This window comes from Myotis nattereri (genome assembly GCF_964212035.1).
Source record: "Myotis nattereri genome assembly, chromosome: 6".
Lineage (NCBI taxonomy): Eukaryota > Metazoa > Chordata > Mammalia > Chiroptera > Vespertilionidae > Myotis > Myotis nattereri.
This window is the reverse complement of record NC_138081.1, coordinates 94,842,676-94,860,205: the sequence shown is the minus strand read 5'-3', so window position 1 is coordinate 94,860,205 and position 17,530 is coordinate 94,842,676. Positions and strand designations below refer to the sequence as shown.

Genomic DNA, 17,530 nt, shown 5'->3' with positions numbered 1-17,530 from the left:
TTCTGTCCTCGCTTGTTATGGGAAAATCTGTACGCCTACTTTTCCATTAGCCAGGAGTCTGTGCACCATCATCCCTTACTGAAGAAGCCTTATTTATCAACCTACAGATCACAGTTATCCTTCTATATCAAAACCAATATCCTGCAAGACAGTTAGGTTTCAGCCTCTCTTATTTTCACTCCTATTGCCTATTTTTTATAGTACTCCTTCATTAATTTTTTTGAATTGACAGTCCCATAAAATGGGTTGAAATTCATTTCCGCCATATTTAAATGCAAATCTTCAGAATTTATGTGAAAAAGTTTGCAGGGTATATGCTTAGTTACAGGTGTGTTTTTTAAAACTCAATGAATTTTTAAAAATAACACATGCCACTAAGCAAATCTCTCAGCTATAATGAATTTATAATTACCCATTTATTTCAACAGGACTGAAGATCTCAATTTAGAAACACTTTGTACACAAACATTTGAGTTATTTAAAAGCAAACTATAATTCTTTTAAATATTAATTTATTCAAACTTCCATGTATTTGGCCTGCTTTTACCTGGAAGAAATCCAAACTGGTAAGGTGTTACTGAATGTTCATTTACAGAACAAATATCCAAGTGGAGGATTTTTTTGAAAGAGGGAGAAACATACCTTCCCACTTCCTACTATTTCTTATCTTGTTCAAGTATTATCCTCTATTTTCAAAATGACTACGAATATCCCTACAATATCCTGGGGGATAAAATTATAAAACATCACCTCTTAAAGAAACAATCCATGTCGGAAACTAAACATTTATCAGAGTCACTATCCCTTTTCCTAATTATGTGTTTGTTTCAATCTTAAGTCAATAAAAACCTGATGTCTCCATACTGAGTAGACCAGTGACTAATATTACATTGAAGGACACAGTAAACCCTAGGTAAAAAATAGTAGTGTGTGTTCTGTTGAAAACTCCTCCAAGATATCAAAATGTGTCCGTGCCTTCCATTTTAAGACTATGCCCAGGGCGCTGCGGCTGCAACACTCTCCTGACAAGGCACCATCCTTCAGACAACCCCTGCTCCCTCCAGGGGGCTCACGGTTCCATAACTAACCTCAACATATTCTAACAGCATCAGAGAACACGGATAGCAATAGCTCCGGTCTCAGTTGCACACAGACATTATCAATGTTTGAACACTGAGATAAGGTGACAACAGATTAGATTTCTCTTTTATTCACTTATAATTTTTTAAATGTTCAGACTGATATGAGAAGGACTAATCAACAAAGGTGAGTACATTCTTAACCTCTGAGTGACAACATTTAAATCAAGTTAAATGTACAAATTTTAAAAGTTTGTAAAGAGTTCATTCAGCAGCCATATATCTAATTCTTACCTGGTAGATTTTAACTTTGAAAGACTCTACCAACTAACAGATTAAAATCATCTTCACAATTTGTATTTCTAGTTGAATTGATAACACAGTAAAAGCAAAACCAATTAAAAAAACATTTCACCTAGCTTTTTCCAATAATTTTCAACTGTTCACAGGAACTGTATTATCAAATCTATACACTTAAAATGTTCCTATTAATATATCATCGATATTCTACATGGTACATGACCTTTCACCCCTACCCAACATAAATGTCATCAAAGACTAAAAAAACAAAACATACATAGAGTGTTCTTTTTCCGTTAAGGCAGATCCTTGACGCTCTGTTGCTAATACCTAACATTATAACAACATTTTCCAATAATTCGCTTCATAATAACATTTCCAATAATTCTCTTTTAGGCTTCCAATATCCTGTTTAACACCCTCTGTTTCAAAGAACAACCAGCATTTACTACCTCCTTCCTTTCACAGAGGGACAAAAAACGTACGTTTTATCTACACCCCAATATTTCCTTCTAATTGCAAACTCAACAAAACTGCCATAAGCACAATGCCACAGGACAGTTAGGGTTTTTTAACTAAATTGGGAAAGAGCAAATCCTTTTCATGCCAACCTCTGTAACTAGTTCCTACTTAGGGAAGAAAGGGTCACAGAGATCTTTTTAGTGACCTGGTGGACCTTTCAAAGGCTATGAGGACATGACTGATCATATCGGTGTCTTCGGTAAACAGAATAATGGGCCCATCTGAAGTGCAATGGTGCAGGCCTCTTCTGAAGAATAAAACAAGTAGTTATTTCTCAACTAAGGAATATTTAACAACCCAGGTCCCTGGAGGAGAAAGCCTATTTGCTTAGATGAGGAAGAAAAATCAGAGCTTTTTGGTTTGTTTACTTCTTTGTGCAGATTTATAAATATTTTATTAACAAGATATCTATCTGTACCATATTTACTGAAATTATCATTACTGCTTCTGTCCATTTCTTTTTTAATTAAGAAAATATATATTACTAAGGAAGATGTTTTCACTTCCTTTTAGCGTCATTATCCAAAAGTGCCCACTTCTCTTAAAGCTTAAAGTCCAAGGTAAAACTCAGGTGCAATTTTATGATGAAATAAAATGTCTGTAAGAATAAGACCACCTGCAACACCGCGTCACACACTCTGACGACCACTGTGTGCCTGTGACACAGAGACACACAGGCTTGCCTGCTGTCCATTCAGCACCTGGGAAAAGATCCCGTAAGCAATTAAAAGAAAATGCTGAAACTGTTTAAGAATACTATATAATAAAAGCCTAATATTCTATGTGTCCGGTACTCCGGTGACTAGTCAACTATTCAACCAATCAAAGTGTAATATGCTAATGATATGCTAAGGCTGCTCAACCACTCGCTATGACGTGCACTGACCACCAGGGGGCAGACAGTTGACTGACTGACCAGTTGCTATGACGTGCACTGACCAGCAGGGAGCAGATGCTCTGACCGGTAGGTTAGCTTGTTGCTGGGGTCCGGCTGATCGGGACTGGGCGAGATGGGGCTGGAAATGCCCTGGAGCCCTCCTGCGGTCCCTTCCTGGCCCCGATTGTACACTGGTGGGTCCCTCGGCCTAATCTGTGCCCTCTCATAATCCGGGACCCCTCAGGGGATGTCAGAGAGCAGATTTCAGCCCAATTCCGCAGGCCACTCCCCTCGGGAGCACGCCAGATGCAGGGCTCATGGCTGGTGAGTGCTGCTGCGGTGCGAGCCTCTCCCAACTGGGACTAATTGGGCGCAAGCCCCTGGCAGGTGCAGTGGGGCCGAGATGAGCAGAAACGGCAGGTAGGAGCTGCAGGCGGCATTGGGCTGCAGGTTTCAGCCCGATCTCCCCAGGCCACCCCAAGGGGACCCCACCACTGCACAAATTCGTGCACTGGGCCTCTAGTGTACTTACAAGTTTTCACATCAACTATTAGGAAAATACCTACTGCATGAAACATAAATATTCAAAAACGATCCTACTCTAATGGGAACCAAGACAGCTATAAAAAATAACTAAAATAAAAAGATAAATAGTGAATGCCACAAAAGATGAAAATATAACAAAAGATTCAACAAAAAGTGCTGCATCACATTTTGGGGGTTATCTTAGAATGTAAATTGAGATATACTCAATGTTTATAAAATAAAAGAATTAAAAATATAGCATTTTTTAGACTTTCCACTGTTTATTTTGTTTAAAAATTCTGGATTCACTTCATATCAATATTAGAGGTAGGAAAAAACTATACAATATGCTCTAATTTTCTAAGTGATGATATTACAAGGAGACAGAGTTCTTCAAACTAATGTTTTTCATACTTAATCAAGGACATGCTTAGAGAGAGGAAGGGAGAGAGAGGGCGGGAAGGAAGACAGAGAGAGAGGGGAGAGAGCGAGAGCGAGAGAGAAAGACATTGATCAGTTGATCTCCATACATGCCCTGACCGGGGGTAGAACCTGCAACCTGGGTATATGTGCCCTGACCTGGGTATATGTACCCTGACGTGGGTATATGTGCCCAGCCTGGGCCTATGTGCCCAGGAATCTAACAGGCAACCTTTGGTGCACAGGACGATGCCCAACCAACTGAGCCACTCGGGCCAGGCTCAAACCAATTCAATATTACATGTTATATGCTAAGATTTGTCAATAATGGTCATACAAAAGGTATGTAAGTTAATGTATCTCAACAGGGAAAAAGCTGTATGGTTAAGAGGTATGGAAATAAGTGGACATTGTTAAGGAAGATTTGTTCTGAGATTAGGTCTGAGTGCATTAAGTGAAAAGCAAATATTACTGGTCATGGCCCCAGGGCAACAAGAGGACAAGTATTAAATTATCAGTCATTTGCTTTATGTGGATGATCTGAAGACCTAAGTCAGCTGGGAAACAACTACATTAGCTACTGAAGATCACCAAGAATTTAACGATGTGCAAATATAGACAAATACCAGTTCAAACAATGGTGAGAGGACAGATCACTAAGGCATCAAATTATAGATCTGGCAAAAGGATGCTGGAAAGGTCCTGACTTTTTGTAATGGAAAGTTAACTGTGGAACAAACACATGCTGAAGAAAACATCACAATGCAAAAAAATATTACAAAATCCACCTCAAAATAAGTAAAAAGGTTCCTTGTAGTCACATTTGTAATGATAAGACATACTAACTATACATTAGAATCACTGTGCCACATTTTTAAAATGTACTGATAAGACCAAGAAGAAAACATCACAATGCAAAAAAAATTACAAAATCCACCTCAAAATAAGCAAAAAGGTTCCTTGTAGTCACATTTGTAATGATAAGACATACTAACTATACATTAGAATCACTGTGCCGCATTTTTTAAATGTACTGATAAGACCACAATTTCCTTAGTTCCAAATTACAAAGCTAGAGATTACAAATATGATGGATTACCTTTTACCTTAAGTAAAAAGACAAAATATATATCACCGACATTTGTTAAGAAAAAACACGGCATAAATCTACAAAAGACTCCATAGGAAATTCAGATAAATAACAAGTACAGTTTCACAGTACCGATAGTATCTACTTAGCCAAGTTGGAGAATTAAAATACTTAATAATAAATGTAACACTAAAAATATGTGATATTAGATCCGTACTGAACACCAACAAATCTTTTCCCCAAACTATAATTACCTTAATTGTGTATATCAATGTATTCACCTAAATAAAGACATATTTGTAAATTTCATTTAGAAATTTTCTACATAAACAGAGTCTGCTGGAAAAATATGGGGCATGCTAAAATTCATTTAAATAAAGCCAGTTTTCATCTTCACAGATGGGGGCAAGGGGTTAGGTACACCGACTGATCTATATAGTTTGTCCTTCATTCAGTGACTGGTATGGTACTTCCATAATTCACCATAAAACTTGAAAACTTTGCTCTCTAAAAAAGATCATTGAAATGTTATTGAGTCAGGCAGCATCTTACTTATCTGTGAGTTACCAAAAAAAAGAAAGGAAATACCAACTAGGGCAACACTTAACACTTAAGAAGGAAAACAAGCCATTATATGATATGTATACAAATAGAGTAATTCAGAAAAATTTAAACGATTGATGAACATATATATTGCCTTACTTCCTAAAATACTCTTAGCTGCTTTACCAATAGTAATCAACTCAAAAAGCACCATCCCAAAGCAGGCTTCTGCGGCAGTGTTCTGGGACTCCCACACTTCCTCCCTCCCTACGTATGCAGTGAGTTAGCTGAACGTCAACTCCCCATTCCCATCAGGGCCGGAGGAGAGGCCCAGCCCGTGGGTGATGCCACAGTTCCAGCGGATCTGAAGAAAGCAGAACACTGAAGCTATTCTTACAGCTAACAGAACGCCTGGATCAATACAGAACGAAGTCTCCAATCTGCGTATCAGCGGACAGCACCAACCAACCACAAACCTACAAGTTAGCTTCTCTGAGAAGACTTAAAAACTGGTGGGAGGAAGAAAAGTGGAATTCATTGTCTATCTGCTTCCCAGGAGTCAAATTCCTAAAACCAGGCCAATTTCCAAATACTCAGCAAACGCTCCCCCTATCAACAGTGTGTGGGCACGCACACATGAGCACACACGCACACCCACATACTACATGCTCTCTGTGATTTATCTGCTAAAGAAAAAAGCTTACAGGATAAAACACAGAACCCATCACGTTCTTCATTCCTTCAAAAACCAAGTCACTATACAATCAGTACTCCACGGTGACTAAAAACATGCCGCGATAAATGCCACCCACCAGAGAAATAAAAGCTGTAAAATTAGAGTTTCGAAAACGTGTGCCTCAGAGTTACAGATCCTGGACACGCTGTCGCCACCACTTACCTTCCTCCCTGGGGCTACGTGTACATGGAAATGGGGGTGGTATGCCTGCCAAATGCCATGCATGACCTTCTTTCCCAATGCTGTTCTCAATGTTCAGAAGCAATATAATACATTGTGCTTAATGTAAACATATTTAATACTGTGGTTAGCCTGAACTCCCACCTGAAATAAAATTTCTTAATAGAGATTAAGCAATAACAATAATTCTTCAAACCAAACATTTTAACAAGAAAATATAAAATTTTGCACAGATGTATTATTTTAGATTATAAGGAAAACCTCATTTAAATTAGGCTGTTTATTAAAAAAGCAAATTAAGCACAGATGAACTATTTATGAGCATCAGCATTATACCCTGTAATACAGCCTCTACTCTAGTCGATATGTACATCAGCCACCATACAGTATTTGCTGGTGGAAATACTTATATGCTGCTTTTTCCAATTTTAAACAAAATACTTTCTTTTGGGTGAAAAAGATTGGGTGATTTCTCATTATATAAAGTCCCTGAAGAAATTCAAACCACCACTGGATGCTTTATCTCATCATTTATACGCTTTGCCTAGTGGGAACCCCTTAATACTGAGCTCTTATAAAACCCCCTCAGGTCTGTACCATGACCAGAGAGCAACAGGGTGTACCGAGTGCAGCTGTACCACACAAACACTTTTCTGCCACAAAACCCAGCAGCCAATAAAACCTTCCAACTGGACTCAGAGACGCATACAATGAAATAGACTTATCCAGATTTATTCGTAGGCCTACATAGCTCCTAAGAATAAAGCCCTTAAAAAAATCGCAAATATATCTGAAATCTAGAAACTTGTAAGCCTTAACATAGAGTAGAACAAACAAAAACAACAGCTTCTTAAAAAATCTTTAACCCCTGACATTTCCAAATCAGCGCATTAATGTCTTACTGGTAAACTTGATGGTCTTTCTTGTTGAATCAGGTTCAAGTCTTCATGGTTAGGTTTCCCAGGAGCCAGAGGAGGTTGAGACCTAGTTCCATAGCCTTCCTGAGACATGTCCTAAGCAAACACAAACAGAAAGCACTTCGTAAATATTGCAATGCGTTATAAGCTTCTTCCGTAACCAAAATGAAGCAAAGGTTTATCACAGACTATCAACTCATGTTACCTTTAAGCAGGCATAAAATGTCACAGCTATCATTTCTTAATAATTTATCAAAAGTAAAAACAAAAAGGCAGTGAACTGTCAAGAGCACAAACACACACATGTCATTAAGAGCTAAACTTATTACAAGACCGTATGAACCAAAGGCTGTATTTGAACTTTGCAGGAAGATGACTAGTCAGTAAAAGTTGGAGGAGGGCAGCTATAACCAACTTCCTTCTAAACCAGCGGTTCTCAACCTGTGAGTCGCGCCCCCTTTGGCGGTCGAATGACCCTTTCACAGGGGTCGCCTAAGACCATCCTGCATATCAGATATTTACATGACGATTCATCACAGTAGCAACATTACAGTTATGAAGTAGCAATGAAAATAATTTTATGGTTGGGTCACAACATGAGGAACTGTATTTAAAGGTCCAGAAGGTTGAGAACCACTGTTCTAAACCAAAGCAAACCAAAGTTATTTTACTGTGTAATTCTGATTTTGGTGGTAATGTTTGACTCTGATTTTGGTTGAACTGCCTTTAATATTACCTTGAAAATGTTAAAATAATTAATGAAAACTTTATTATCAACTGGCTTTTAATATGCCCTCTCAATAACCCACAAAACAACATAATTATTAAGCTCACAGTATCCTGGGGATTCTACAAAAACCAATAAACAAAGCGCTTACAATTCCTACGTTCACGTGGCACAGTCTCCAGAGAACCACAATAAAGAATAAAACAGCAGTGGGGAACAAAACACGCCCCCAAAACCTGCTGAGGTACCAGAAACTTATCATTAACATGGCCTTTCTGGATCCCGTGGAACACTTTTCCAGGATGGATTCCGCGTGGCCTCAGCACTGTGCTGGAGTGGTATTATATAAACCAAATGCCACGCCACCGAACTTACTCCGCACCAGGCCTCTCGCTGCGTAACTGTGCCTGCTCAGCTACTAAGCACTCTACACCACTGGCACCTGAAGCCCAACAGCAGGACGGAATGCGAAATACTTATTACAGCAGGTCTTAATTGGCACTCAAAGTGGAAGAACCAGTTTCTGATTGAAGAGGGGGAAAAAGAAAAAACATCACTTAAAAATAAAGTTCTCTCCCTTTCCCTGTCAGTTTAAATGTGTCAGAATTAAAGAAATATGACGTTCTAATGCTCCTGTTAAATCCTCAAAATAATACTTCAAAAATTAATCTTTATTTAAAAAATTACGGTTTATTAGGTGAAACCCTATAAAAAGCTTTTGCTGCCCCACCCCTTTCTCATGCAGTAATGCACTTAAAATTACACGGCTTCGTAAGCCAAGAAACTTTGAACCAATAGCTGATACTACAAAGTACACAAGCTGCACAAACTAGATTTAACCAGCCAAGTGCTGGTGCAACCTGCTTAAACAGGCTCTGTGAAGGGCAGGCCAAGCAGCATTTCCCAAGCAGCCCTTCTCCCTTTAAATAAATCCACACACATAATTAATCAAGATAGCTAACCTCTAACAGTAATGCATAATGCCCTGTCAGCAGTACACTCCAGGAGGGAATTAAATCCAAGTTGTCCAGGTTTTTAACCTATAAAAGACAGGTGAGCACACGCAATCCAAGGATACTTAAAAGGGTTAGCTCTGCAATCCGGTTGCCAGCAGAGTGTAACAAGTAGGCTGTAGGGGACAAAAGCCAAGGCTGAAAGATTATCGCCACTCGCCTGGCCCCCTTCCCCCAACACCAAGTTTCTTCCAGATCCCCGACTTCCACTTGTCACACGGGCTTCCAGCTGGGCGCCCTGCGGGGGCCTTTAGATTAACAGGGAGGATTTCAAATCAAGTAGGGCACAAGGCCTCCATTCAGGGGCCTTCACCCTGTTACAAAACCCCACAAAGGTGCACGACAGCTCACAATAGGCAGACAAATGAGCAGAGGCTTGCTCCTCAAACACACACACATTCATGGGCTTTCAGACACGGATGCTAGTAATCTTCCGTTAAGAAACAGGAACAGGCTCATGTGCTCTGTGCTTTTATTAGCCTTCGAAATTTCTTTATATTTTCTTTTGTAGCTGAATGAACTGATTATTTTTAAAGTTGAAAAAGACCATTACAACTATAGTGAATACACATTTCAATTTAGAAGCTGTCCGCTGTAAAATAAGCAACACTTAACAGACTGAGCTATCAGGGAATTTTACGGCTTTGAAAGTTCAAACTAAGTAGATTTCACCAAAGTCTCCTAATCACAAGAGGCTTTCCATTATTAAATACGGAAATACGGGGGGGGGGGACACAACAGTGAGAATCCCTGAAAATGGGACTTGTTCCGCCTCAATTTTATGTTTTAACAGAAGCATTAATTTCACTGAGAGACCATCCAGAAAGGTCCCCAGTTTTGAACGAAGGCCATCATCATCGCCATGTGACTTACACTGGGACTAGACAGTCTGTGCTTGGCTGTTTTAACGAAGACATGAGTTATATCTCCTAACAAACCTGAGCTTCCCCCTTCTGTGGGTTTTCGCATTCTGGTACGTCCTCACTTTCATTTCAGGAAGAGTAAAGAGAGTAAGTACTTTAACAACAATAAGAGAGCGACACCAGCATCATAGTCTACAAGCACGGCCGCCCTGTTTTAGAGCGTCACTGCCAGCCTTGCTTCTCACAAGTCTAAACAGCACACTAGCCTGTGCACTCGTTTGCACACACACCATGACTGAGCCCCTGCCACACGCACGCAAAGCGCGCCTCTCACAGACTGTCACACTGGGAAGTGGGGTATCGCCCACTTTTCCCAGGTTCGCTTTATGCCACCTCACTTTTAGGAAAGCTCTACATTGGTACCTGTTTTGCTAACAGAAAAGACTCAGAAGAGAATGTTCCCTTTTGAGAGAAGTGAAAATAGCGCACGTTCCCCAGGAGCCAGCACAGAGGCAGCGGCCCTCCCTCCGGCGCCACACTCAGCCTCCGCCAGGGCATGGCCAGTGTGAGCATCTGCGCTTCATCTTCGTTTATTCTGTGCACCGTTAGCAGGAAGTGTCCCAACATAATCACAGATTACGTTCACACGAGCTCCGCTGCTGCCTCCTGTCTGTCTGCGCCTCGAAAGCTGGGTCCCTCAGACTTTACCCCAGGCCTCCACGCTGAGTGGAGGGCGAGACTCCCGAATCTCTACTTCTAGCCCCGTGCACTTTCTCCACACTGTGACCATCTCTACTGCAGGGAGAGCCCTATGCACTCATCGTGTCCAGAAATGACTCTCCTGACTGTCCTTACACCTGACGGCCTGCACCATCCACACCCATCTGACGCTTCACCAAACCCCAAATCACTGCTTTGGGCCACACTCACTGGCCCACATGTTCGCACAGCAGACATGCTAAACCACGGAGGGCATGGTGCACTGCATGGCCGAGGCCTCCTCCTCGGTGCCCGTACAATGAAGTCCAGTCCTTGGTCTGGTACAGAGCAGCTCATCAATACCCTCCAGCTGCCACTCCAGCTTCACCTGGGCCTCTCCCAGGGCACTGCATGTCCCTGGCTTCACCCACTGACTGCTCAGGGGCTCCCACAGGGCCAGTGTCTGCATGTGTGGCTCTCGGGGTCCCAAGTGGATGTCCTTCCCTCTGTATCTGCAAAGCACCTGGCTGTCCCCAAGATCCCTGTAGAAATGAACTCCACCATCACACAAAACCACCTCATGCCGACTTCAGCTCAGCCCTCTAAAAGAACTTCCAATGCTGTGTTTTAACTATTTGTTTGTGTGTCTCCTGAATGAGATTCTTACTTCCTCGTGCATTCCGTGTGGAGCACGCAATAAGAACCCGGTGAATGACTGACTGAGTGGCTTCTCAGAGCTCACACTTAGAATTAGACACAGCAATACAAAGTAAATGTATGAGGATAAACACATAAAACTGAACAAAACTTGGGCTCACATCCAAGAATATTTATCATGTTAACAGCTACATTGCCTGGTAGCAATGTGCTACAAAACACATTTTGTTGTTTGTTACTGGCAGTCTTATGGCAAAAGAATGCAGTAAAAAATATCCTGAAAATTAAGAGGGAGAAGACTATAGCAATGATCAGTAGTGCCATGAAAGAGAGAAAAGTCAAGACATTGTATACCTCTTCCTGAACAAGCCAGCAATGAAATGTTCTTGCCCAAAATAATTGATAAGTTTGACAAAGCCTGTATTTCTAACTACCAGATTTTCTATAATAATAAAAGTGTAATATGCGAATTAGACTGGACAGCTGAATGACCTTCCGGACATTATTCCGGACAAAGCCGCAGAGGCCAGGGCCAAAGCAGAGGTGGTTAGGGGCGATCAGGCAGGCAGGTAAGTGGTTAGGGGCGATCAGGCAGGCAGGCAGAGGCAGTTAGGGGCGATCAGGCAGACAGGCGAACAATTAGGAGTGATCAGGCAGGCAGGCAGAGGGGTTAGGGGCGATCAGGCAGGCAGATAGTGGTTAGGGGCAATCAGGCAGGCCAGCGGTTAGGAGCCAGCGGTCCCAGATTGTGAGAGGGATGTCCGACTGCCAGTTTAGGCCCGATCCCGCAGAAATCCCCCAAGGGGTCCCGGATTGCGAGAGGGTCCAGGCTGGGCTGAGGAACCCCCCACCCCACCCCCGTGCATGAATTTCGTGCACCAGGCGTCTAGTCTATATATATAAAATCCTAAACGAGCAAGCGTTATGACTGAATAACCGGAACGACAGGTCAACCAGTCGCTATGATGCGCACTGACCACCAGGGGGAAGACACGCAACACAGGAGCTGCCCCCTGGTAGTCAGTGTGCTCCCACAGCAACCTCCTGCAGCCTTTCCCCCTGACTAGCCCCCATCGGCCCCTGGTCCTAAACCATTCATAGACAACCTGCTTCTGGGTTGGGGTTTCCTATGTAGCAGAGCAGCTCCCTTGCTGCAATCTACTGAAAGTCAGCCCTCAGCACAAGGGTTTGTCTTGCTCCCATCCTCTCCCTTCCCCAGGGGCTGCCCGCCCATGCCTGTGGCGTCAGGGTGGCGAGGGAAGGAGGAGAGGTGGGGAACCTTCCATGCCCAACCAGGTGACCATCACCTCCTCTCCCGACCCCGCTGGGGACTTTGGGCCTGGGCTGGGATGGGGAACCGGGGGTGGGTGGTGGTGGACATGGCCCCTTTCCCAGGGGGGGCCGAGGGCCAGCTCCCTCCTTGGGGCCAGCGGACAACCTGCGGTCCCTCCCCACCGGCCAGTTAACTTCTTATGGTCCCCTCACACCCCACCTCCACCCCATGCACAAATTCGTGCACCGGGCTCTAGTAGGAAATAAAAGGGACACATTAAACCACAGAGAATCAATCAGCAAATCCCAAACTGTGGGATCTCTACTAAACAAGTGACCCAGCCTCTTCAGCAAATAAGTTACAACAGAAAAAAGAAAAGGAGAGGGAGGGAGAAAGGCAGAGGCAGAGACAGAAGAAAATCCTACCGATGAAAAGGTATAAACCAACTGTAAGACTGGACTTTTTAGGGGTCTTGATTCAAACAATGTAAATAAAACAGAAACATTTGTTCCATTTGAGACTACTAGAAATGTGAACACTAGATAACTGTACAAAAAAATTATATTTCAAATGGGAGAACTCTACTATGATTTTTTTATAAAACCATTTATCTTTTACAGATATACTAAAATATTTACAGATAAACTGATATATTGTCAGGGATTCACTTCAATGCAGTACTGAAGGCGGAAGTTGGGGGTGAGGGAAGAAAGCAAAGCTTAGATGCAGCAAGACTGGCCCTGTAACTGCTGAAAGCCCAGTGCTGGGTGCTTGGGGATCCCATCTACTTCTGTTTATGTTTAGCGATTTTCATTTAAATGAAATGAAGCTAATCCCAAAGCAGGCTGAAGCTGTGGTGCTGACTCGAGCTTTCACCTGAGACTACAAGAACTTCCAGATGGGTCCCATTCCCTCCATCTCCTCTCCCAAGAAAACCCACTGAGCACAGATCATTTAATCCTTTCCAGGTCCTTATCCTCCTCCCATTTTATCTTTAACATGTTTGCTGTACTATTTAATCCCAACACTTAGCTGTCTTTAAAAAAAAATCCCTCCATAATCTTCACTAAATTAACCTTGCCAGCTTCATTTCCCCCTAGACCCCCAGGGTAAAGCCTGCCCTCACTGCTGACTCAGTGATCCTGTCTCAATCTCATCTCGACCAACTGCCATCCTTGCCTATTCGGACACTCCTCCCCTTCCTTCTCTGCGTCAGTGGCAATATCAGCATTACCTGGGAACTTGTTAGAAATGAAATGATCGGGCCTTACTCCAACGACAGAATCAGAAACTGTACAAGTTTAACAAGCCTTCCAGGTGACTATAATGAACTCGAAAGCTTGAAAGGTTGACAAATGGAAAAGCCCATTCCAGTGGCCTTAAGGCTTGACTATCAGCCTATCTCTGGGGCAAAATGCATCCCTATTGTAAACACTAACAAAGAAGACCATCAACCTTTACATTAAAATAGAGTTGGGATCAAACCCAAGCCCCACCACATTCAGGCACAAATTGCTGTATGACCTCTCAGGGTCATTAATAACAAACGAGTAAGTATCAAGGGGCCGCACATTTCTAAACACCAGGCCAGTCAGTGCACGCCCGCTCCCGGGCCTACCAATGGCCAGGCTCCTGGAGGTACCTTCCACCACCTTTCTAAAGTGAAGTATTAGTGTTGTTCGCACTATATAATTCCGTTCTTTTCCTTTACTCTGGTACTTGAAAAAAAAAATTAATATTTTAAACATGAAATGAGTAGCATTATCAAATTATAATTCAATGCAGTTGGATTCCCAACTATAATATAAAACAGTAACTATTGAAAGTTTTCCACCAAAGAGCCAAAAATGCTTTATTACTGAAAGAGATCTGCATCAAATTTGAGGATATTTCTCTTTCTTTTCTCCACTTCAATAAAATAACAGCAAAGGCCCAGGCAGCCATAGCTGCAACTGACTAGGATCACCCTGACTTCTACAGCAATTAGAAAAAACAGAACATTCGTGTCAAATGATGCTCTAACATTCTCAAAATGGTTTTCTTCATTCTTCAGTAGTTTCTTCTATTTACTTATTTAAGAAGCTTTCAGGAATAACAAAAACAAAACACACACCCCCAAATGCATAAAACTGACCGTTCTATATGAACTGAAATTGTTAAGGCAGCAAATTATCTCTATATTCAAAATTAGTGCTGAGCTTTTACTATCCTGCTCTGTCTCCCAAGGGAGAAAAAACACAGCGGAGTGAGGAAAGCCGCCACTTTCTCCTTTAGCCCTCCTAACCTCTGCCAGCCTCGCCAGGAGCCATCCCGCTGCTGATGCAGCAGTCAGGCCCTGGCACCACCTCCCAGCAGCCAGGAGGGCTCCAACCAAGTCCCAGAAGCAGCCACATGGTTCCTCAAGTCTAGGGTGGCTTGCTCAGACCTGAAAGTAAATGTTCTCTCCTTAGTGCTCACAAACTCTTTAAACTTAAAAGGAATACCCCCTCTCCTGGCCCCCGCAATGGTTCCAAGCTAAGACCACTGCAATAGAGATAGCAAGAAGAAAGGAGGAGATTCAAAATTCAAACGTGACCTAAGGCTTCCCCAGTAATCAATTACCTTTAAAACAAGAACAATTTTTATCAACCTATATTCCAAAGCTTTTATTATCAAGTTAATTCATAGACTCCAAAGTTAGTAGCTAAATGCTAAGCAATTAATGACAACAATAAATGCCCCCGTCTTTGCTCCCATTACAAAACTTATAAAGCAAAGGATATGAACATTTCCATGATTTAACACAGGCCTTTTATGGTTAATTTTCCACAAAAGCTATAGAAGAAGCAGCAGCTTATAAGTTAACATTTTGTCATATAAATAATAGGAAATATAGATTAGAGAAATTAAATAACAACAGCAATAAAGAAGTGTTTATACTACAATGGGTCACTGCCAATGTGCTTAATGTAATCTCTGAACTCCTTTAGTGACCTATTTGAGTGACAGGTTATTAAGCTTAAAGTATTTTTTTACCCTCATGCTCCAAAGCTATCTCCTTTTCAAATGATGCCCATTTGCCAAATGCTTTCCATTTACTGCATCTTCTTTTGAAAGAGCAGATCACAAAGATGTCTAAATAAAGTAGTACCTTTATATATAAAAGGCTAAGTGACTGGCCGACTAGCCGACAGCTATGACGCGCACTGACCACCAGGGGGCAGACGCTCAACACAGGAGCTGCCGAGCAACAGTAACTTTGCAAAGTGCCCTCTTGGACTCCGGGACCCCTCAGGGGACGTTGGACTGCCAGTTTTGGCCGGATCCCCGCAGGCCAGACTGAGGGACCCCACCTGTCGGAGGAATCCCGCTCACTCCTCAGATGCCCTTTGAGCCATCGCGTTGCCCTACATGCGGCTGACCAGGGAGGGACCACTGCCAGGGAGGGACCGCAGGAGGTTGGCTCCAGGGCGTGTCTGGACAGTCTCGCCCAGTCCTGCCCCGCAGGCCACCTTCTAATTAATTTTCTTTCAGGGTGCACGAATCCGTGCACCAGGCCTCTAATTTAGAACATATGTAAGTTGACTCAGACTTCCACTTGGTTCAACTATTGAGAGATTGATCCACTGTGCCACATGGCCTGCCAAGCAAATACTATTTTCCGTTTTAAAAAGTATTAAACAATAATCTTTTATGAAAAAATCATTAAGAAAAAATAATACAAGTCACCAATTCCAAACATAACTAATATGTTCCTTCAAAATGACGCTGACTCCTTAACCAACCTCAGAGTCTAGTTCAGTATCATTCAAGGTTGGGCATTACCCCTACTTTCAAGAACAAGAAACTGGTCTGAACCCATGATCATTTCTGCTTCTCTACCCAGAAAACTTGCCCCATTCCTCAAGCCCTCCTCTAAGGCCGTTTACCAGCACTGGGCCATAGCTTGAAACCCCCATCCCACTGTGCATGCTGGCCCTTCTACTGGACCAGAGCCCCTTCAGGTTGGACACAGTGTCTTATTAATCACTGGGTTCCCAGAATATAGGACATTCCCAAGCACAAAAAGTTCAATAAATGGTTTACATTTTGCTTTTCTACCCATTCTATCATCTGCAATTTTTTCAGTAAACCTAAGGTTGAAAGAATAATAAAAAGATAAAGTTATATCTTGAGAAGTATGCACTCATAATACCCAATATTTCTCTCAAAATCTGCGATCATCCTATCAGCTGGAAGAAAAACTATACCCAAAAAGCCAAAGCCTAAAACACTCTTGCTGCTTTACACTAGGGGTTTTAAAAAAAATCCATCCTGACGTATCTTTTCTCTTAAGATGAATTGAGATTCACTGGAATAAAGTTACCGCCTACAAATCTTCTCTAAGGACAAGAAGATTTTTCTGGCTGTGAAAAGTGTAGTTTCAAGCCATGAGAACAGAGAGGGCTCTGCAAGGCTGTCAGCTCACAGTCCTGAAGTGAGCTGGACAGCAGAGGACCAGTCAGGGGAAAGGGAATTAACACAGACCATCCGTCTGGGTCCCACCTGAGGGAACTCCCTCCAGGTTACTTGATTCTTGGAACAACTCTATAAACATGTTCTTTTAAAAGCTGTGTATTTTCATTTTCTATACTTACTGCTGGGTGGTAATAAATCCCACAGATTCTAATCCTGCTCATAATTTTGAGCTGTTCAAGCAACACCATATCTATATCATCTCATTTGTATCAGCGGAGAGGTCAGGGTTATCACCCACATAGATGGCCATTGCACCTCTGACTATTGCACACGTCTTCAAGTGTAGACATGTCTGAACATGACTTAGGAAAAACAACATTTTATGAAAACTACTTTTTATTCTTCCCATTACATTTAGGGCATTGTACTGATGATGTTTAAAACTTTTTATATATAAATTTTATTTCAAAGAAGTTAGGAAGCATACAGAATATATATGGTAGAAGGTTTCAAGGAGGCAGTTGGTTGTTCCAAGGACGAGGAAACGCAGTGGGTGTGGCGTGGGGATGACAGACCGTCCTACAAGGTGTGACACTCTGACCCAACAGACAGCCGCCCACACTCCTTTCAAAAGTCCCAACATTCATTTAGATTTGAAAACAAAACAATACA

The 17,530-nt window shown here is 42.2% G+C and overlaps 1 protein-coding gene across 1 annotated transcript in view; it reads right to left on the bottom strand.

Moving 5' to 3' along the window:
• ARID1B (AT-rich interaction domain 1B) overlaps positions 1 to 17,530 on the bottom strand; it is a 353,857-nt gene that overhangs the window by 209,841 nt on the left and 126,486 nt on the right. The window contains exon 4 of the mRNA XM_081093953.1: positions 7,175 to 7,285. Within this exon, the coding sequence (XP_080950079.1) occupies positions 7,175 to 7,285 (111 nt within the window). The remainder of the gene's footprint in view (positions 1 to 7,174; positions 7,286 to 17,530) is intronic.